This window comes from Salvelinus namaycush, chromosome 16, assembly GCF_016432855.1.
Source record: "Salvelinus namaycush isolate Seneca chromosome 16, SaNama_1.0, whole genome shotgun sequence".
In the NCBI taxonomy this organism is placed as follows: Eukaryota; Metazoa; Chordata; class Actinopteri; order Salmoniformes; family Salmonidae; genus Salvelinus; species Salvelinus namaycush.
In genome coordinates, this window is record NC_052322.1 from 47117235 (window position 1) to 47141529 (window position 24295).

Below are 24295 nucleotides of genomic sequence, written 5' to 3' on the forward strand. Positions count from 1 at the left end.
CCATTAAAATGTGGTGGTGTGGGAGGTAAGGAGGAGAAGAGAGGGTCTGAATATAAATATCTAGAGACAATGACATCCGTTTTAAGCACCTTTCCGTTCAAGTCAAGACAAGACCAGACCAGACCAGACCAGATCAGATCAGATCAGATCAGACCAGTTATAGGGCTTTCTGGGTATTTACAGAAACATGTATTATTCCCTATAATCCCTGTTCTGTATTTATTTTTCACCAGGGCCCATAGGAAATGTGGGATGCAACTATTGGCTTAGGTGCTGTCTGAATACTGTCTGGGGGCTGTCTGAATACTGTCTGGGGGCTGTCTGAATACTGTCTGGGTGCTGTCTGGGGGCTGTCTGGGTGCTGTCTGGGTGCTGTCTGGGTGCTGTCTTGGTGCTGTCTGGGGGCTGTCTGGGTGCTGTCTTGGTGCTGTCTGAATACTGTCTGGGGGCTGTCTGAATACTGTCTGGGTGCTGTCTGGGTGCTGTCTTGGTGCTGTCTGGGGGCTGTCTGAATACTGTCTGGGTGCTGTCTGGGTGCTGTCTGAGGCTATCTAGGTGCTGTCTGAATACTGTCTGGGTGCTGTCTGGGTGCTGTCTGGGTGCTGTCTGGGTGATGTTTGTATACTGTCTGGGTGCTGTCTGAATGCTGTCTGGGTGCTGTCTGGGGGGTGTCTAGGTGCTGTCTGAATACTGTCTGGGTGCTGTCTGAATACTGTCTGGGTGCTGTCTGAATACTGTCTGGGTGCTGTCTGAATACTGTCTGGGTGCTGTCTGGGGGCTGTCTGGGTGCTGTCTGAATACTGTCTGGGTGCTGTCTGAATGCTGTCTGGGGGCTGTCTGAATACTGTCTGGGGGGTGTCTGGGTGCTGTCTGAATACTGTCTGGGTGCTGTCTGAATACTGGCTGGGTGCTGTCTGAATGCTGTCTGGGGGCTGTCTGGGTGCTGTCTGGGTGCTGTCTGGGTGCTGTCTGAATGCTGTCTGGGGGCTGTCTGGGGGCTGTCTGAATACTGTCTGAATACTGTCTGGGGCCTGTCTGGGGGCTGTCTGAATACTGTCTGGGGGCTGTCTGGGGGCTGTCTGGGGGCTGTCTGAAATACTGTCTGGGGGCTGTCTGAATACTGTCTGGGGGCTGTCTGGGGGCTGTCTGGGTGCTGTCTGGGTACTGTCTGGGGGCTGTCTGGGGGCTGTCTGGGTGCTGTCTGGGTGCTGTCTGGGGGCTGTCTGAATACTGTCTGGGGGCTGTCTGAATACTGTCTGGGGGCTGTCTGGGAGCTGTCTGGGGGCTGTCTGAATACTGTCTAGGTGCTGTCTGAATACTGTCTGGGGGCTGTCTGGGGGCTGTCTGGGTGCTGTCTGGGGGCTGTCTGGGGGCTGTCTGGGTGATGTCTGAATACTGTCTGGGGGCTGTCTGGGGGCTGTCTGGGTGATGTCTGGGTGATGTCTGGGGGCTGTCTGGGTGCTGTTTGGGGGCTGTCTGGGGGCTGTCTGGGTGATGTCTGGGGGCTGTCTTGGTGATGTCTGGGGGCTGTCTGGGTGCTGTCTGGGGCTGTCTGGGTGCTGTCTGGGTGCTATCTGGGTGCTGTCCGGGTGCCCCCCTCAAAAAATAGAAAAATATATTATATAAAATAAATATATATACAGTATATATATATATATATATATATATATATATATATATATATATATATATATATATATATATAAACAAATCATGTGAATTAATATGGAGTTGGTCGCCCCTTTTCTGACATAACAGCCTCCACTCTTCTGGGAGGGCTTACAACTAGGCATTGGAACATTGCTGATAGGACTTGCTTCCATTCAGCCACAAGAGCATTAGTGAGGTCGGGCACTGTTGTTGGGCGATTAGGCCTGGCTTGCAGTCGGCGTTTCAATTCATCCCAAAGGTGTTTGATGGGGTTGAGGTCAGGGCTCTGTGCAGGCTAGTCAAGTTCTTCCACACCGATCTCGACAAATGATTTCTGTATAGACCTCGCTTTGTGCATGGGGGCATTGTCATGCTGAAACAGGAAAGGACCTTCTCCAAACTGTTGCCACAATGTTGTAAGCACAGAATCGTCTCGAATGTCATTGTATGCTGTAGCGTTAAGATTTCCCTTCAATGGCTCCTAGTCTGAACCATGAAAAACAGCCCCAGACCATTATTCCTCCTTCACCAAACTTTACAGTTGACACTATGCATCAGGGCAGGTAGCATTCTCCTGGCATCCGCCAAACCCAGATTCGTCCGTTAGACTGCAAGGTGAAGCGTGATTCATCACTCCAGAGAAAGCGTTTCCGCTGCTCCAGAGTCCAATGGCGGCGAGCTTTACTCCACTCCAGCTGACGCTTGGCATTGCGCATGGTGATCTATGGCTTGTGTGCGGCTGCTCGGCCATGGAAACCCATTTCATGAAGCTCCTAACGAACAGTTCTGGCGCTGACGTTGCTTCCAGAGGCAGTTTGGAACTTGGTAATGAGTGTTGAAATCGAGGACAGACGATTTGTATGTGCTACACGTTTCAGCACTCGGCGGTCCTGTTCTGTGAGCTTGTGTGGCCTACCACTTCGCGGCTGAGCCGTTGTTGCTCCTAGACGTTTCCACTTCACAATAACAGCACTTACAGTTGACCGCGGCAGGTCTAACATGGTGGAAAGTTGATAAACTGACTTGTTGGAAAGGTGACATACTATGACAGTAAGGCCATTCTACTGTCAATGTTTGTCTATGGAGATTGCATGTCTGTGTGCTCAATTGTATACACCTGTAAGCAACAGGTGCAGCTGAAGTAACCGAATCCACTAATGTGAAGCGGTGTTCAGTTATATACAGTACCGATCAAACGTTTTAGAACACCTACACCTCTGAATCCTGGCTCAGGAAGTCCACCAAAAACCCTGAAATTTCCATCCTTAACTATAACATTTTCCGACAAGATAGAACTGCCAAAGGGGGCAGAGTTGCAATCTACTGCAGAGATAGCCTGCAGAGTTTTGTCTTACTATCCAGGTCTGTACCCAAACAATTCGAGCTTCTACTTTAAAAAATCCATCTTTCCAGAAACAAGTCTCTGACCATTGCCGCTTGCTATAGGCCACCCTCTGTCCCCAGCTGTGCCCTGGACTCAAATGTGAACTGATTGCCCCCCAAATACCTTCAGAGCTCGTGCTGCTAGGTGACCTAAACTGGGACATGCTTAGCATTACAATCTAAGCTTGATGCCCTCAATCTCACACAAATGATCAATGAACCCACCAGGTACAACCCCAAATCTGTAATCACGGGCACCCTCAAAGATATCATCCTAACCAACTTGCCCTCCAAATATACCTCTGCTGTTTCCAACCAAGATCTCAGCGATCACTGCCTCATTGCCTGCATCCGTAATGGGTCCGCGGTCAAACGACCACCCCTCATCACTGTCAAACGCTCCCTAAAACACTTCAGCGAGCAGGCCTTTCTAATTGACTGGAAGGACACTAGCCGTATTCGTTGACCTGGCCAAGGCTTTCGACCCTGTCAATCACCACATTCTTATTGGCAGACTCAACATCAAATGATTGCCTCGCCTGGTTCACCAACTACTTCTCTGATAGAGTTCAGTGTGTCAAATCGGAGGGCCTGTTGTCCGGACCTCTGGCAGTCTCTATGGGGGGTGCCACTAGGTTCAATTCTTGGGCCGACTCTCTTCTCTGTATACATCAATGATGTCGCTCTTGCTGCTGGTGATTCTCTGATCCACCTCTACGCAGACGACACCATTCTGTATACTTCTGGCCCTTCTTTGGACACTGTATTAACCTCCAGACGAGCTTCAATGCCATACAAGTCTCCTTCCGTGGCCTCCAACTGCTCTTAAATACAAGTAAAACTAAATGCATGCTCTTCAATCACTGCCAGCATCTGCCCGCCCGTCCAGCATCACTACTCTGGTTGGCTCTGACTTACAATATGTGGACAACTACATATACCTAGGTGTCTGGTTAGACTGTAAACTCTCCTTCCAGACTCACATTAAGCATCTCCAATTAAAAATTAAATCTAGAATCAGCTTCCTATTTCGCAACAAAGCATCCTTCACTCATGCTGCCAAACATACCCTCGTGAAACTGACCATCCTACCGATCCTCGACTTCGGCGATGTCATTTATAAAATAGCCTCCAACACTACTCAACAAATTGTATGCAGTCTATCACAGTGCCATCCGTTTTGTCACCAAAGCCCCATATACTACCCACCACTGCGACCTGTATGCTCTCGTTGGCTGGCCCTCGCTTCACGCTCGTCTCCAAACCCACTGGCTCCAGATCATCTACAAGTCTTTGCTAGGTAAAGCCCCGCCTTACCTCAGCTCACTGGTCACCATAGCAGCACCCACTCATAGCACGCGCTCCAGCAGGTATATCTCACTGGTCACCCCCAAAGCCAATTCCTCTTTTGGCCACCTTCCAGTTCTTTGCTGCCAATGACTGGAACGAACTGCAAAAAATCACTGAAGCTGGAGACTCTTATCTTCCTCACTAGCTTTAAGCACCTGCTGTCTGAGCAGCTTACAGATCCAACTACCTCATCCCCATACTGTATTTATTTATTTTGCTTGCTCCTTTGCACCCCAGTATCTCTACTTGCACATCCATCTTCTACACATCTACCATTCCAGTGTTTTAATTGCTAAATTGTAATTACTTCGCCACCATGGCCTATTTATGGCCCTACCTCCCTTATCCTACCTCATTTGCAATCACTGTATATAGACTTTTTGTTTTCTTTTTTCTACTGTATTATTGACTGTATGTTTTGTTTATTCCATGTGTAACTCTGTGTTGTTGTACGTGTCGAACTGCTTTGCTTTATCTTGGCCAGGTCGCAGTTGTAAATGAGAACTTGTTCTCAACTAGCCTACCTGGTTAAATAAAGGTGAAATAAAAATAGAGAAATAGAAAAATAAATAGCCAGCTAACAAAATATATATTCCTATATTTTTAGAAAACGGTCACATGTTGGATGTATTTGTTTCTAAAGGATATTGTTTATTGTTATTGTTATTGTTTTTGTTTTTGTTTTTGTTATTGTTATTGTTATTGTTTTGTTTTTGTTTTTGTTTTTGTTATTGTTTTTGTTTTTGTTATTGTTATTGTTATTGTTTTGTTTATTGTTTTTGTTTATTGTATTAAATTATTACTAAAAAACCTCATCAAAACATTAGGAACACCTTCAAATTAGAGAGCAGAGAATCAACAGGAAGTCAATGATCTCCAGGAGGATGGATGGTGGGGGGAGTACACAGGGTGATGAAAGGTTCTGATTGGATCGCTCCACGTCTGTCTGTCTGTCTGTCTGTCTGTCTGTCTGTCTGTCTGTCTGTCTGTGTGTGTGTGTGTGTGTGTGTGTGTGTGTGTGTGTGTGTGTGTGTGTGTGTGTGTGTGTGTGTGTGTGTGTGTGTGTGTGTGTGTGTGTGTGTGTATTAGTATTTAATTAGGATGTGTGTGTGTGTGTGTGTGTGTGTGTGTGTGTGTGTGTGTGTGTGTGTGTGTGTGTGTGTGTGTGTGTGTGTGTGTGTGTGTGTGTGTGTGTGTGTGTGTGTGTGTGTGCGCGTGTGTGTGTGTGCGCGTGTGTTTGTCTGTCTATCTGTCTGTCTGTCTGTGTGTGTGTGTCTCTCTCTGTCTGTCTGTCTGTCTGTCTGTCTGTCTGTCTGTCTGTCTGTCTGTCTGTCTGTCTGTCTGTCTGTCTGTCTGTCTGTCTGTCTGTCTGTCTGTCTGTCTGTCTGTCTGTCTAGTGATATACTGTACATGCTCAGTGTATTGACCGTGGACAGAGAACTGCTTATGCCCCGCCCCGTACAGCATGCAGATCAAAATAAGGAAGTCATTCCAGTGGTTCTAGAAGGCTTTGGGTGTGGAGGGTAAATCATTGGTAAGTATTTTATTTTAACCATAAGCTGTAAATCAATCCACATCAACATGTTTTACCTGTCAGTCAACGATGTGGCTTTTGTTTGACTCAGTAGGAGACTGGAGTTATCTCAAAAATAGTACCCTAATGACTAATTAGGGAATAGGGGACCGTGTGTGTGTGTGTGTGTGTACGTGTGCGTGTGTGCGTGTGTGTGTGTATTAGTATTTAATTAGGATCCCCATTAGCTGCCGAGGCAAATCAAATCAAAATCAAATCAAAAGTTATTACACATATTTAGCAGATGTTATTCCTGGTGTAGTGAAAATGCTTGTGTTCCTGGAGCCAACAGTGCAGTAATATCTAACAATACACAAGAATACACACTAAATCTAAAAAGTAAAAAAGAATGGAATTATGAAATATAGAAATATTAGGACGAGCAATGATGGAGACCGGAGTATACAGTACCAGTCAAAAGTTTGGACACACCTACTCATTCAAGGGTTATTCTTTATTTTTACTATTTTCTACATCGTAGAATAATAGTGAAGACATCACAACTATGAAATAACACATCATGTAGTTACCCAGAAAGTGTTAAACAAGTATATTTTATATTTGAGATTCTACAAAGTAGCCACCTTTTGCCTTGATGACAGCTTTGCACCCTCTTGACATTATCTCAACCAGCTTCATGAGGTAGTCACCTGGAATGCATTTCCATTAACAGGTGTGCCTTGTTAAAAATTCATTTGTGGAATTTCTTTCCTTCTTATTGCATTTGAGCCAATTTAGTTGTGTTGTGACAAGGTAGGGTTGGTAAACAGAAGACAGCCCTATCTGGTAAAAGACCAAGTCCATATTATGGCAAGAACAGCTCAAATAATGAAAGTGAAATGACAGTTCATCATTACTTTAAGACGTGAAGGTCAGTCAATACGGAAAATGTCAAGAACTTTGAAAGTTTCTTCAAGTGCAGTCGCAAAAACCATCAAGCTCTATGATGATACTGGCTCTCATGAGGATCGCCACAAGAAAGGAAGACCCAGAGTTACCTCTGCTGCAGAGGATAAGTTCATCAGAGTTACCAGCCTCAGAAATTGCAGCCCAAATGCTTCACAGAGTTCAAGTAACAGACACATCTCAACATCAACTGTTCAGAGGAGACTGCGTGAATCAGGCCTTCATGGTTGAATTGCTGGAAAGAAACCACTACTAAAGGACACCAATTACAGGAAGAGACTTGCTTGGGCCAAGAAACACAAGCAATGGACATTACACAGGTGGAAATATGTCAATGACTCAACACACCTCCAGGCTATTTGACCAAGAAGGAGAGTGATGGAGTGCTGGATTAGATGACCTGGCCTCCACAATCACCCGATCTCAACCCAATTGAGATGGTTTGGTATGAGTTGGACTGCAGAGTGAAGGAAAAACAGCCAACAAGTGCTCAGCATATGTGGGAACTCCTTCAAGACTGTTGGAAAAGCATTCCAGGTGAAGCTGGTTGAGAGAAAGCCAAGAGTGTGCAAAGCTATCATCAAGGCAAAGGGTGGCTACTTTGAAGAATCTAAAATCTAAAATATATTTTGATTTGTTTAACACCCCATTTTAGTAACCAGTGAGTCTATATGTTTTGAGCATAATAGCTTGACACCCAGCATTTTAGTCTCCTCAACTTCGGTCAACAGCCACTTCATTCAATAATAGACCTAAATGAGGTCTAAAAGGTTCATTTTTTTGTCCCCCCAAAAATGATTCTATCAGTTATCTTTTAATTTATTATTAGTTATAATTTTATCTTTTTTAGGGTATTGCTAGTTAGCCATTCTGAAACTGACTGGAGATCCTAAGCCTGTCAGTTATTTATTTAGTTATTCTTTTATCTTTTTTAGGGTATTGCTAGTTACCCATTCTGAAACTGACTGGAGATCCTAAGCGTGTCAGTTATTTATTTAGTTATTCTTTTATCTTTTTTAGGGTATTGCTAGTTACCCATTCTGAAACTGACTGGAGATCCTAAGCGTGTCAGTTATTTATTTAGTTATTCTTTTATCTTTTTTAGGGTATCGCTAGTTACCCATTCTGAAACTGACTGGAGATCCTAAGCGTGTCAGTTATTTATTTAGTTATTCTTTTATCTTTTTTAGGGTATTGCTAGTTACCCATTCTGAAACTGACTGGAGATCCTAAGCGTGTCAGTTATTTATTTGACTGTTTCAGGGGACACACAGGCTTTATTCAAGGTCAGTGTAAGGTCATTCGTAAAAAAAAATATATAAAAAAAAAACTGAAAACAATAATTGCTCTATCCGGCTGCCATGCCTGTTCACCACACACAGCCCGAATTTACACTAGAGAAGCTTCCATTAAAGAAAACAACTCCTGTTCTATTAGATAGGTAACTGTCCATAACACCGACGGTGTTTCAGCAATATGTTATGATCAATGATATGAAAGGCCCTACTGAAGTCGAACAAAGCAGCTGTGGTTTGTGTGTGCGTGTTACATTAGGGCAGTGAGGGGGCTGAGGTCCTTTGAGAGCCTAAAGCTCTATTACCCAGAAGCCCTTGGGGCAGCGGTGATGAAGAGGGTTGGCTGAAGGAGGATGAGTCATTCGCTGCTTCCCTAATGACACAATTGTTGTTTTTTTTGTACACTTCTTTTGGACAAATGGATCTGGTCAAACGTAGTGCACTTTATAGGGAATATGGTGCCCTTTGGGACGTATGCATTGATGGAGAGGAGAAGATAAATGACCGATGCAGGAGGATCAGCTGCCGCTCAAACATCTCTCTCTCTCTCTCTCTCTCTCTCTCTCTCTCTCTCTCTCTCTCTCTCTCTCTCTCTCTCTCTCTCTCTCTCTCTCTCTCAATAATGATGTAATTAACCTGTTTGGGCTGCAGGGGCAGTATTGAGTAGCCGGATAAAAGGTGCCCATTTCAAACGGCCTCGTACTCAATTCTTGCTCGTACAATATGCATATTATTATTACTATTGGATAGAAAACACTCTCTAGTTTCTAAAACCGTTTGAATTATTTATGTGAGTAAAACAGAACTCATTTTGCAGCAAACTTCCTGACAGGAAGTGGAAAATCTGAAATCGATGCTCTGTTCTAGGGAGTGCCTATAAATGTCCTTGATATATATCAGTATACATGCACTTCATACGTCTTCCACTAGATGTCGACAGGCAGTGAGAGAAGAAATTGAGTGTATAACTTGATCTGGGGTCGAATAAATGCTCTTTGTATGACGTGTCACCAGTTTCCTGTTTTCTGGAGAGCGCGTGAAGGGACCTGGTTTGGCCTTCTGTACAGCTGTCGTTATAGACGACTAATATCTCCGGCTTTGATTTTATTTGATACATGTTGTTGATACATGTATTTGATACATATTTTCAATATAGTTTTATTAGATTATTGAAATTTTTTCGGGACGTTAGGCGTGTTGCGTTGTCTGCGTTTGTTCACGAAGGAGAGCTTAGCGCCACTTTGCTAGCTTTCCGTGCTAATTGACTGGAGAAGAGGACATTCTAAATCCAAACAACGATTGTTCCCGACAAAGGACCCCTTGTACAACATTCTGATGAAAGATCATCAAAAGTAGGACCCATTTTATGATGTTATTTCATATATCTGTCGAACATGTTGTACTAGTAGTTTGCGGCCAGGTTTTGGGCACGCTCTCGCCATAACGTAAACTGCATATCGTAATGAAGTTATTTTTAGAATTCTAACACGGCGATTGCATTAAGAACTAGTGTATCTATCATTTCCTATACAACATGTATTTTTTAGTTATGTTTATGAATAGTTATTTGGTCAGAATATGTGAGTGCCAGAAAAATATCCGGACGTTGTGGGAAAAAGATGCTACGTTAGCACAATGTATAACCACTGATTTCAGCTCTAAATATGCACATTTTCGAACAAAACATAAGTGTATGTATAACCTGATGTTATAGGACTGTCATCTGATGAAGCTTATCAAGGTTAGTCAAAAATTATATATCCTTTGCTGGTTTGTTACGATCGCTAACTTTTGCTGCTGGGGAATGGCTTGTGTTTCTGGCTATTGTGGTAAGCTAATATAATGCTATATTGTGTTTTCACTGTAAAACACTTAACCTGTTTGGCGTGCAAGCCCGACACCGGTACACTTATGACAACAGCCAGCTCAAAGTGCAGGGCGCGAAATTCAAAAGATATTTTTTTTAAATATTTAACTTTCACACATTAACAAGTCCAATACAGCATATGAAAGGTACACATCTTGTGAATCAAGCCAACATGTCCGATTTTTAAAATGTTTTACAGGGAAGACAAAATATGTAAATCTATTAGCTAACCACGTTAGCAAAAGACACAACTTTTCTTACTCCATCAGGTTTTTACTCCATCAGTAGCTATCACAAATTCGACCAAATAAAGATATAAATAGCCACTAACCAAGAAACAACTTCATCAGATGACAGTCTGATAAGATATTTATTGTATAGCATATGTTTTGTTCCAAAAATTTGCATATTTCAGGTATAAATCATAGTTTACATTTCAGCTACAATCAGAAATTGCACCGAAAGCAGCCATAATATTTACAGACACCAACGTCAAATACCTAATTACTCATCATAAAACATTTCTGAAAAATACATAGTGTACAGCAATTGAAAGACAGGCATCTTGTGATTCCAGACAATATTTCCGATTTATCAAGTGTTTTACAGCGAAAACACAATATAGCGTTATATTAGCGTAGCCACAATAGCCAAAAACACAAGCAATTTCCCAGTAGCAAAAGTAAGCGATCGTAACAAACAGGCAAAAGATATATAATTTTTGACTAACCTTGATTTTCTTCCTCAGATGACAGTCCTATAACATCAGGTTATACATACACTTATGTTTTGTTCAAAAATGTGCATATTTAGAGCTGAAATCAGTGGTTACCCATTATGCTAACGTAGCTACTATTTCCCACAACGTTCGGATATTTTACTGACACTTTTTCTGACACACATATTCTGACCAAATAGCTATTCATAAACATAACTAAAAAATACATGTTGTATAGGAAATGATAGATCCATTAGTTATTAATGAAATCACAGTGTTAGAATTCTAAAAATAACTTCATTACGTTATGCAGCTTCGGTATAGCTTAGAGTAGCCAAAACGTTGGCCGCCCACGACTAGTACACAGTTCGACAGATATATGAAATAGCATCATAAAATGTTTCTTACTTTTGCTGATCTTTCATCAGAATGTTGGACAAGGTGTCCTTTGTACAGAACAGTCGGTGTTTGGATTTAGAACCTTCATTTTCCCTCTCGATTTAGGAAGCGCACTTGCCAAGTGTCACAAAGTTCTCCAACATCAACAAAGTCAGAGAACGGAACACGGCAAAACTCCCGAAAATGTTTCAATAATCTGATGAAACTATATTGAAAAAACATACTTTACGATGATATGGTCACATGTATCAAATAAAATCTATCCCGGAGATGTTAGTCGTTCATAACGACAGCTAAACAGAAGGCAAATCCATGTCCTCTTTCGCGCGCTCCAGAAACAGGATATGGACGGTCACGTCAAACAAAGAGCTTTTATTCCACCTCAGACCAAGATAAACACGAAATTTCTTCTCTCACCGCCTCTTGACAACCAGGGGAAGGTGTATGAAGTGTACGTAGACTCTTACGTGTCATGCCCATGTATAGGCAGGAAGTTGAACAGAGCATCGATTTCTGACATTCCACTTCCTGGTCAGGAAATGTGCTGCAGAATGAGTTCTGTTTCACTCAGAGAAATAATTCAAACGGTTTTAGAAACTAGAGAGTGTTTTCTATCCAATAGTAATAATAATATGCATATTGTACGAGCAAGAATTGAGTACGAGGCCGTTTGAAATGGGCACGATTTAACTGGCTACTCAATACTGCCCCTTGCAGCCATAACAGGTTTAAGGAGAAGTGGATCTAAAAATTCCATGTATAACCCTTGTATTTTCATCAACATTTATTATGAGTATTTCTGTAAATTGATGTGGCTCTCTGCAAAATCACCGGATGTTTTTGGAACAACTGAACATAACGCGCCAATGTATACTCAGATTTTTGGATATAAATATGAACTTTACCGAACAAAACATACATGTATTGTGTAACATGAAGTCCTATGAGTGTCATCTGATGATCATCAAAGGTTAGTGATTCATTTTATCTCTATTTCTGCTTTTTGTGACTCTCTTTGGCTGGAAAAATGGCTGTGTATTTCTATGACTTGGCTCTGACCTAACATAACCCTTAGGTTTGCTTTCGTCGTAAAGCCTTTTTGAAATCGGACACTGTGGCTGGATTTACAACAAGTGTATCTTTAAAATGGTGTAAAATACATGTATGTTTGAGGAATTTTAATTATGGGATTTCTGTTGTTTTGAATTTGGCGCCCTGCAATTTCACTGGCTGTTGACGAGGTGAGATGCTACCATCCCACATACCCTAGAGAAGTTATTGAAAACCTGCTCCAGAGCGCACAGGACCTCAGATTGGGGAGAAGATTCAGCTTCCAACTGGACAATGACCCTAAGCACACAGCCAAGACATTGCAGGAGTGGCTTCGGGACAAGTCTCTGAATGTCTTTGAGTGGCCCAGCCAGATCCCGTACTTGAACCCGATCTAACATTTATGGAGAGACCTAAAAATAGCTGTGCAGCGACGCTCCCCATCCAACCTGACAAAGTTGGAGATGATTGTGACAGAGCTTGAGAGGATCTGCAGAGAAGAATGGGAAAAACTCCCCAAATACAGCTGTGCCAAGCTTGCAGCATCATACCCATGAAGACTAAAGGCTTTAATCGCACCCAAGGTGCTTCAACAAAGTAAAGGGTCTGAATGTCAAATCAAATCAAATGTTATTTATCACATGCGCTGATTACAACAGGTGTAGACCTTACAGGGAAATACTTACTTACAAGCCCTTAACCAACAATGCAGTTCAAGAAATAGAGTTAAGAAAATATTTACTAAATAACTAAAGTAAAATAAAAAGTTACACAATAAAATAAAAATAACGAGGCTATATACAGGGGGTACCGGTACAGAGTCAATGTGGGTATAGGTTAGTCTTGGTCAGTTGTACATGTAGGTATGCTGTCACGCCCTGACCATAGTTTGCTTTGTATGTTTCTATGTTTTGTTTGGTCAGGGTGTGATATGAGTGTGCATTCTATGTTGTATGTCTAGTTTGTCTATTTCTATGTGTTTGGCCTGATATGGTTCTCAATCAGAGGCAGGTGTTAGTCGTTGTCTCTGATTGGGAACCACATTTAGGTAGCCTGTTTTGTCATTGTGGGTTGTGGGTGATTGTTCCTGTTTCTGTGTCTTTTTGTATGTCACCATACGGGACTGTTGTGTTTTTGTTCGTTTGTCCGTTTATTGTTTTGTTGTTTGTTTTCAAGTTTTCTAATTAAAATGGATAATCATCACGCTGCATTTTGGTCCTCCGATCCTTCTTACTACTCCTCCTCAGATGAGGAGGACGACGATCGTGACATATGCGTAAAGTGACTATGGATAGATAATAAACAGCGAGTAGCAGCAATGTAAAAACAAAGGGGGGTGTAAATATAAGTTGTCATGGCGGCCATTTTAATACTTATATAGATACTTATGTAAATCAAATCAAATCAAATGTATTTATATAGCCCTTCTTACATCAGCTGATATCTCAAAGTGCTGTACAGAAACCCAGCCTAAAACCCCAAACAGCAAGCAATGCCGGTGTAGAAGCACGGTGGCTAGGAAAAACTCCCTAGAAAGGCCAAAACCTAGGAAGAAACCTAGAGAGGAACCAGGCTATGAGGGGTGGCCAGTCCTCTTCTGGCTGTGCCGGGTGGAGATTATAACAGAACATGGCTAAGAAGTTCAAATGTTCATAAATGACCAGCATGGTCAAATAATAATAATCACAGTAGTTGTCGAGGGTGCAACAAGTCAGAACCTCAGGAGTAAATGTCAGTTGGCTTTTCATAAATGGGATATATTTATTTTATTTGTAATAAATCTGCAAACATTTCTAAAAAACCTGTTTTTGCTTCATCATTATGGGGGTATTGTGTGTAGATTAATGAGGGGAAAAAACAATTTAATCGATTTTAGAATAAGGCTGTAACGTAACAAAATGTGGAAAAAGTCAAGGGGTCTGAATACTTTCCGAATGCACTGTATCATTGTGTGTCATTGTTTAAAGGGCACTCAACTTGTACTGCACTGACTTAGATGACTGATTATTGGCTAAATAATGGATAATAAGATGATAGTTGGAGCTGTTTTGTTAGATTTCAATGCAGCCTTTGATGTTACTGATCATAAATTGCTATTGAAAAAACTCACTTGTTATGGCTTTATTTCACCTGCCATAGTTGGAGAGTTACTTAACCAATAGAACCCAGAGAGTGTTCTTAAATGGAAGCTTCTCTAACATCAGATATGTACAGTGCGGTGTCCCTCAGGGCAGTTGCCTTGGGCCGTTAGTCTTCTCTATTTTTACAAATTATTTGCAACTTGATTTACAAAAATCAAAAACAATTATGTATGCTAATGATTGCACACTGTACACATCAGCACCTATAGCCAGTGAGCTCACTGAGTCTCAGAGCAAGGAGTTACAGCGAGTGGCAGAATGGGTAATTAACAATAAACTGGTCCTAAATGTAAAACCAAAAGGATTGTATTTGGTTCAAAACATTATCTTAGAACTAACAGTCAACTGGAGTCGTGCATTAACGGTTTGACCATTGAACAATTGAAGAAGCTGAACTCATAGGAGAAACACTGAATAGCCAGTTATCACGGTCAAGTCATATTGACAAAGTTGATGTGAAGATGGGGAGAGGTCTGTTAAAAAAAGAAGATGTTCTGCATTTTTGACACAAAGATAAACTTTAGGCTCTGGTCTTGTTCCATCTTGATTAGTGTCTGGTAATATGGTGCAGCAAATAAAGACCTAGAAAAGCTGCAGGTTGCTCAAAACAAAGATTTTCCCTTTAATTTAACACACAGAACTAACATCAACAACATGCATGATAGTATTTCATGGTTGAGGAGAAATTGACTACTTCTCTTCTGGTCTTGAGAAGAAGAAACAGTTTTGTGTTGAAAATGCCATTTGTATTCCTTATTTGTATACACTTCAAACAGACACACTGCACCTGACCAATGTTAAAAATTCAATGCCTCCTTCAAGATTTTTTAAAATCTGTGTACTAAAACATCTCAGGATATATAATGTATGTGGAAAAATACAAATAATAACTCACTAACTACAGATATCCTTTAAGAAATCGGAAATATTGGCTGGAATCACAAGATGCCTGTCTTTCATTTGCTGTACACCATGTATTTTTCAGAAATGTTTTATGATGAGTATTTAGGTATTTGACGTTGGTGTCTGTAATTACTCTGGCTGCTTCGGTGCCATTTCTGACGGTAGCTGTGATGGTAGCTGCAATGTAAAACTGATTTATAGCTCAAATATGCACATTTTTCGAACAAAACATAGATTTATTGAATAACATGTTATAAGACTGTCATCTGATGAAGTTGTTTCTTGGTTAGTTTGGTTGGTTCTTGGTTAGTTAGGTTGGTTTTGTGCATGCTACCTGTGCTGTGAAAAATGTCTGTCCTTTTTTGTATTTGGTGGTGAGCTAACATAAATATACGTGGTGTTTTCGCTGTAAAACATTTAAAAAATCGGACATGTTGGCTGGATTCACAAGATGTTTATCTTTCAAATGCTGTATTGGACTTGTTAATGTGTGAAAGTTAAATATTTCTAAAAAATATATTTTGAATTTCGCGCCCTGCACTTGAAGTGGCTGTTGTCATATTGTGCCCGGCTTCGGGCTTGCAGCCAGAAGAACTTTTAACAGGGACGTGCCATAGGGGTAAAGCAGAGATGTTTGAGAAGAGAAGAACATTCCAATCTAATGAATATATATACAGTTGAAGTCGGAAGTTTACATACACCTTAGCCAAATACATTTAAACTTAGTTTATCACAATTCCTGACATTTAATCCAAGTAAATATTCCCTGTTTTAGGTCAGTTAGCATCACCACTTTATTTTAAGAATGTGAAATGTCAGAAAGATAATAGAGAGAATTATTTATTTCAGCTTTTATTTCTTTCATCACATTCCCAGTTGGTCAGAAGTTTACATACACTCAATTAGTATTTGGTAGCATTGCCTTTAAATTGTTTAACTTAGGTCAAACATTTCGTGTAGCCTTCAACAAGCTTCCCACAATAAGTTGGGTGAATTTTGGCCAATTCCTCCCGACAGAGCTGGTGTTACTGACTCAAGTTTGTAGGCCTCCTTGCTTGCACATGCTTTTTTCAGATCTACCCACACATTTTCTGTGGGATTGAGGTCAGTGCTTTGTGATGGCCACTCCAATACCTTGACTTTGTTGTCCTTAAGCAATTTTGCCACAACTTTCGAAGTATGCTTGTGGTCATTGTCCATTTGGAAGACCCGTTTGTGACCAAGCTTTAACTTCCTGACTGATGTCTTGAGATGTTGCTTCATTATATCCACATCATTTTCCTTTCCTCATGATGCCATCTATTTTGTGAAGTGCACCAGTCCCTCCTGCAGCAAAGCACCCCCACAACATGATGCTGCCAACCCCGTGCTTCATGGCTGGGATGGTGTTCTTCGGCTTGCAAGCCTCCCCCTTTTTCCTCCAAACATAACGATGGTCATTATGGCCAAACAGTACAATTTTTGTTTCATCAGACCAGAGGACATTTCTCCAAAAAGTACGAGCTTTGTGCCCATGTGCATTTGCAAACTGTAGTCTGGCTTTTTTATGGCGGTTTTGGAGCAGTGGCTTCTTCCTTGCTGAGCGGCCTTTCAGGTTATGTCGATATAGGACTCATGTTACTGTGGATATAGATACTTTGTACCGGTTTTCCTCCAGCATCTTCACAAGGTCCTTTGCTGTTGTTCTGGGATTGATTTGCACTTTTCGCACCAAAGTACGTTCATTTCAATGAGACAGAACGAGTCTCCTTCCTGAGCGGTATGACAGCTGCATGGTGCCATGGTGTTTATACTTGCGTACTATTGTTTGTACAGATGAACGTGGTACCTCAGGCATTTGGAAATTGCTCCCAAGGATGAACCAGATTTGTGGAGGTGTACAATTCTGTTTTTCTGAGGTCTTGGCTGATTTCTTTTGATTTTCCCATGTCAAGCAAAGAGGCACTGAAGGTAGGTCTTGAAATACATCCACAGGTACACCTCCAATTGACTCAAATGACGTCAATTAGCCTATCAGAAGCTTCTAAAGCCATGACATAATTTTCTGGAATTTTCCAAGCTGTTTAAAGGCACAGTCAACTTAGTGTATGTAAACTTCTGACCCACTGGAATTGTGAAACAGTGAATTATAAGTGAAATAATTTGTCTGTAAACAATTGTTGGGAAAATGACTTGTGTCATGCACAAAGTAGATGTTCTAACCGACTTGCCAAAACTATAGTTTGTTACCAAGAAATTTGTGGAGTGTTTGAAAAAAAAGTTTTAATGACTCCAACCTAAGTGTATGTAGACTTCAGCGTCAATGGGCAGCTTACGGCTGGGTTTCTAATCCGTGATAGTGTACAACCCCTGCCAAATCTGTTGAGCGTCAGAGACTGCGTAGTAGGATTCAATCTTAGTCCTGAATTGAATCTTATCCTGTTTGATGGCTTTTCGTAGGTCATAGCGAGATTTCTTATTTATGTTTGTGTTTGTATTTATAATGGATCCCCATTAGCTGCTGCCAAAGCAGCAGCAACTCTTCCTGGGGTCCAGCAAAATTAAGGCAGTTTATAACATTTTTAAACATTAAAATACATTCACGTGTTCCCTCAGGCCCCTACTCCACCACTACCACATATCTACATTACTAAATCCATGTGTATGTATAGTGTGTGTGTGTGTGTGTGTGTGTGTGTGTGTGTGTGTGTGTGTGTGTGTGTGTGTGTGTGTGTGTGTGTGTGTGTGTGTGTGTGTGTGTGTGTGTGTGTGTGTGTGTGTGTGTGTGTGTGTGTGCCAATGTTTGTGTTGCTTCACAGTCCCTGCTGTTCCATAAGATGTTTTTTTATCTGTTTTTTTAAATCAAATTTTACTGCTTGCGTCAGTTACTTGATATGGAATAGAGTTCCATGTAGTCATGGCTCCATGTAGTACTGTGTGCCTCCCATAGTCTGTTCTGGACTTGGGGACTGTGAAGAGACCTCTTGTGGCATGTCTTGTGGGGTATGCATGGTTGTCCGAGCTGTGTGCCAGTAGTTTAGACAGACAACTCTGTGCATTCAACATGTCAATACCTCTCATAAATAAAAGTAGTGATGAAGTCACTTTCAGCCAGGAGAGATTGACATGCATATTATTAATATTATCTCTCTGTGTACATCCAAGCCCCAGCCGTGCTGCCCCATTTTGAGCCAATTGCAATTTTATTTTTTGTGGCACCTGACCACACGACTGAACAGTAGACAAGGTGTGACAAAACTAGGGCCTGTAGGAACTGCCTTGTTGATGGTGTTAACCTTTACCGAACCTCAACCCCGTATCCGGGATCACCCCCCACCCCCCACACACTGATTAGCATAGCTAGCATAGCTTCACAAGTAGATAGTAGCATCTAAATATCATTAAATCACAAGTCCAAGACACCAGATGAAAGATACAGATCTTGTGAATAAAGCCACCATTTCAGATTTTTAAAATGTTTTACAGGGAAGACAAAATATGTAAATCTATTAGCTAAACACGTTAGCAAAATACACCACTATTCTAACTCCATCAGTTTCTTACTCCTTCAGGTGCTATCACCAATTCGGCTCAACTAAGATATTGATAGCCAATAACCTATAAAAAAACCCATCAGATGACAGTCTGATAACATATTCATGGTATAGGATAGTTTTTGTTAGAAAAAAGTGCATATTTCAGGTAGAAATCACAGTTTACAATTGCACCGACCATCACAAATCGACTAGAATTACTAGATAGAGCAACGTGTATGACCAATTTACTCATCATAAAACATTTCATAAAAATAGACAAAGCATAGCAATGGAAAGACCCAGTTCTTGTGATTTCAGACCATATTTCAGATTTTCTAAGCGTTTTTCAGCGAAAACACAATAAATCGATAAGTTAGCATACTACATGTGCAAACGTTACCAGAGCATCGATTCCAGCCAAAGAGCGCTATAACGTAATCACCGCCAAAAGATATTAATTTTTTCACTAACCTTCTCAGAATTCTTCCGATGACACTCCTGTAACATCATTTTACAACATACATATACAGTTTGTTCGAAAAGGTGCATATTTAGCCATACAAAACCGTGGTTACACAATAAAAATACTAGGAAATCAAGCCTCAATATGTCTGACGTCATCTATCAGAGTGATCTAGTTTAATTGAAAGCTAATCATATACTTGACTAAAAAATACAGGGTTGACAGGAATCGAAAGACAAATTAGTTCTTAATGCAACCGCTGATTTACATTTGTAAAATTATCCTTACTTTTCAATACAGGGTTCGCCAAGTGAAGCTATACCAAACAAAATGGCGAAATATGCGTTTAAAATATTTCGACAGAACAACAATTTATCATATTAAATATTGCTTACTTTGAGCTGTTCTTCCATCATATTCTTGGGCAATGTATCCTTTCTATGTTATAAACGTCTTTTGGTCGATAGATGTCCTCTGTCCTTCGAAATATCCACTAACGATCGAACGGGACCCCAAAACGTGTCCAAAGTTTCAGAGTGCACAACAAAGAAATTCCTCAAAATCGCACTAAACGGATATAAATTGCTATAAAACGGTTTAAATTAACTACCTTATGATGTTTCTAAGTCCTATATCGAATTAAATTACAGACGGATACATTTCAAGTTGATAACCGAGCCTGTGAAAATGGCGTCCGGAGGTCCCTTCCTGCGTAAGGGCGAGCGTCGAAAGGGGGGCTACTCTCACTCCTTGGTCTTTTATAACCTCTGAGAGCTACGGAGAAGGCCCATTCCACTTCTCATTGGTTACTGACATCCAGGGGAAGGCGGGTGCAGTTCGTGTCGTTCCATAGGATAGACAGAGACCTTAAAAACTGATCTGAAACCAGAGCTTCGCTCTCAGACCTTTCACTGTCTGTCATGGATTTCGCTGTAGAAAGAGTTCTGGGTCACCCACAGACATCATTTCAACGTTGTATGAAACTAGAAGGTGTTTTCTATCCAATATAATTAATAATATGCATATTGTACGAGCAAGAATTGAGTACTAGGCAGTTTAATTTGGAGACGACAAAATGCTAATTCGGAACAGCACCCCCTGTAGTCGCAAGAAGTTAAGAAGGCAGAGCATTGCTTTATTATAGACAGACTTCTCCCCATCTTAGCTACTGTTGTATCAATATGTTTCGACCATGACAGTTTACAATCTAGTGTTACTCCAAGCAGTTTAGTCATCTCAACTTGCTCAATTTCCACATTATTTATTACAATATTTAGTTTGTGAGTGAGTGTTTTGTTCCAAATACAATGCTTTTAGTTTTAGAAATATTTAGGGCTAACTTTTTCCTTGCCAACCACTCTGAAACTAACTGCAGCTCTTTGTTTAGTGCTGCAGTCATTTCAGTCACTGCAGTAGCTGACGTGTATTGTGTTGAGTCATCCGCATACATAGCAACTCTGGATTTACTCAAAGTCAGTGGCATGTTGTTAGTAAAAATTTTAATAAGCAAGGAGCCTAAACAGCTACCCTGGGGAATTCCTGAATCTAACTGGATTATATTTGATAGGCTTCCAATAAAGAACACCCTCTGTGTTCTGTTAGACAAGTAACTCTTTATCCATGATATAGCAGGGGGTGTAAAGCCATAACACAAACGCTTTTCCAGCAGCAAACTATGATCAATATTGTCAAAAGCTGCACTAAAGTTTTACAAGAATGTTATAAGCATCCGGATTAGTGTCCCGCTCCTTGAAAGCAGAAGCTCTAGCCTTTAGCTCAGTGTGGCTGTTTCCTGTGGTATGTACGTACTGCCACTGTCGGGGCGACGTCGTTGATGCACTTATTAACCTGTCTCACTCCCCCGTTCCGCTAGCGGAACTCCTCCCACATTCCACTGAAAAGGCAGAGCGCGAAATTCAAAAAATATTTTTTTAGAAATATTTAACTTTCACACATTAACAAGTCCAATACAGCTAATGAAAGATACAGATCTTGTGAATCCAGCCAACATGTCCGATTTTTTAAATGTTTTACAGGGAAAACACAATATATATTTATGTTAGCTCACCAACAAATAGAAAAAAGCACAGACATTTTTCACAGCACAGGTAGCAAAATCAAAATCAACCAAACTAACCTAGAACAAACCAAAGAAACCAAGAAACAACTTAATCAGATGACAGTATTATAACATGTTATACAATAAATCTATGTTTTGTTCGAAAAATGTGCATATTTCAGGTATAAATCATAGTTTACATTGCGGCTACAATCAGAAATTGCACCGAAAGCAGCCAGAATAATTACAGACACCAACGTGACATACCGAAATACTCATCATAAAACATTTCAGAACAATATATGGTGGATAGCTAATGAAAGAGAAAGATCTTGTGAATAGAGACAATATTTCCGATTTTTGAAGTGTTTTACAGCGAAAACACCACATATATTTATGTTAGTTCACCACCAAATACAAAAGACAGACAGACATTTTTCACAGCAACGGTAGCATGCAAGTAGCATGCACAAAGCTAACCTAACTAACCTAGAACCAACCTAAATAACCTAGAAAAAACTCCCTCAGATGACAGTCCTATAACATGTTACACAATAAATCTATGTTTTGTTCGAAAAATGTGCATATTTTAGCTATAAATCAGTTTTACATTACTGCTACCATCATAGCTACCATCATAGCTACAGTCAGAAATCGCATGGGAGTAGCCAGAGTAAATACAGACACCAACGTCAACTACCTAATTACTCATCATAAAACATTTCAGAAAAATGTATGGTGGATAGCTAATGAAAGACAAATATCTTGCGAATACAGCCAATATTTCCGATTTTTGAAGTGTTTTACAGCGAAAACACAATATATCGTTATATTAGCTTACTACAATAGCTAACACACAGCAGCATTGATTCTAGTCAAACGCTAGCGATAGCACAGTTCGACAGATATATGAAATAGTATCCCAAATTGGGTCCTTATCTTTGTTGATCTTCCATCAGAATGTTCTCCAAGGGGTCCTTTGTTCAGAACCGTCTTTATTTGGAACCAGAACGAACGATTTCCCTCTTGAATTAGCAAGCACACTGGCCGTGCTGTGCTAACCTCTCCGTCTTGACAAAATTCTTGCGTCGCATCACGTCTAAAGTCCAGAATACATTTCAATAATATAATTAAAGTATATTGAAAAAACATACTTTAGGATGATATTGTGACATGTATCAAATAAAATCGAAGCCAGAGATCATATTCACCTATAACGACGGTTTTCCAGGAGGCTACTCCAGATCCAACTTCGCGCCTTCCAAAAAAAATAAAGTGCGCACTTCTCACTCCAAGAGGTTGTATACAACCCCTGAACGAGATAATCAACTCATTTCTGCTCTCACTTCCGCATGACACCCAGGGGAAGGCGTATGACGTGTTTCTACAGTCATAAGTGACATGCCCTTTTATAGACAAGGTCTTAAAGAGAGACTTCGCATTTGGAAATCTCACTTCCGGATAGGAAAATGTCTGTAAAAAGAGTTCTGTTTCACTTAGAGAAATAATTCAAACGCTTTTAGAAACTAGAGACTGTTTTCTATCCAATAGTAATAATAATATGCATATTGTACGAGCAAGAATTGAGTACGAGGCCGTTTAAATATCATACGATTTTCCCCAAAAGTGAAAATAGCACCCCCTGGTCCTCATCAGGTTTTAATGAAGTCAGTGACTGATGTGGTAAACTCCTCAATGCCATCATAATACAGAATGTATATCATGTATTCAGGCACATAAAAATATATATTGTGGGAAGGAACTATGGTTAGTTACTTACTTTGAAGCATTTTCTTTTGACCTTACGGTTTTAGGGCACGTATTCCAATCGGTGCCAGCGAAACCGTCCTGTAGCTTAGCATCTGCTTTATCAGTCATTTGTGTTTGAGTCTTTGCTTGCAAGCAAGAAGCAAGAGGATAGAGTTATGGTCTGATTTGCCAAATGGAGGGTGTTGTAAGTGTTCTGTTTCTGGCATTGTGGGTAATATGTCCAGGCTGATGATGAACAGCAGACTTCTCTTCTCTTTTCATATTTTCTTCTGTGTGTGTGTGTGTGTGTGTGTGTGTGTGTGTGTGTGTGTGTGTGTGTGTGTGTGTGTGTGTGTGTGTGTGTGTGTGTGTGTGTGTGTGTGTGTGTGTGTGTGTGTGTGTGTGTGTGTGTGTGTGTGTTTCTGTGTGTGTGTGTGTGTGTGTGTGTGTGTGTGTGTGCGTTTGTGTGTGTTTTTGTGGCGATGTTGAGGTGGGGGGTGACCTGGAGAGAACAGAAGAATAAAAGACAATAGGAGAGAAAAGGAGATAAGAGAAGAGGAAGAGAGAGGAAAGGAGATAAGAGAATAGGAGATAAGAGAAGAGGAAATAAGAGAAGAGGAAATAAGAGAAGAGGAGATAAGAGAAGAGGAAGAGAGAGGAAAGGAGATAAGAGACGAGGAGAGAAAAGAAGAGAAAGGGAGAGAGAGGAGAGAAGAAAAGAGAATAGGAGATAAGATAAGAGAAGAAGAGGAAGAGAAAGGGAGAGAAAGGAGAGAAGAGAATAGGAGAGAAGAGAATAGGAGATAAGAGAAGAGGAGAGAGGAGACAAAGGTGAGAAGAAGCAAAACAAGAAGAACAAGAAGAAGTATATGCAATATGTACTGTGAAAAAGCCAGCCAATTTCCAGTAATGGTGATGTAGGGTTACATAGGACGTTGTGGTGTCGACTGGTGGGGAATATGGCCAGGTTGATGAAGAACAGCTGGCTGGTGAAATCCAGTTTCCCCCTCATGACCTGCTTCCTGTCATCACACAGACGCACACACACAGACACACAGACACACACACACACACACACACACACACACACACACACACACACACACACAGACACACACACACACACACACACACACACACACACACACACACACACACACACACACACACACACACACAGACAGACAGACAGAGAGTGTTCTGGCAGCTGTTGAATGTCACTTCGCATTGGTTAATTGGTCTAATGGAGATGAGTGCTGATGACTGGAAGTGTG

At 40.9% G+C, this 24295-nt stretch overlaps 1 protein-coding gene across 1 annotated transcript; it reads right to left on the reverse strand.

The window, feature by feature from the left end:
* Nucleotides 1–551: 551 nt before the first annotated feature.
* On the reverse strand, nt 552–24033 carry LOC120061709 (proteoglycan 4-like). Its single transcript, XM_039011604.1, has 2 exons — nt 23949–24033; nt 552–1597 (listed from the first exon to the last, which is right to left on the reverse strand). Exons 1-2 carry the CDS (start codon nt 24031–24033, stop codon nt 552–554), a joined length of 1131 nt encoding a protein of 376 aa, XP_038867532.1.
* Nucleotides 24034–24295: the final 262 nt, after the last annotated feature.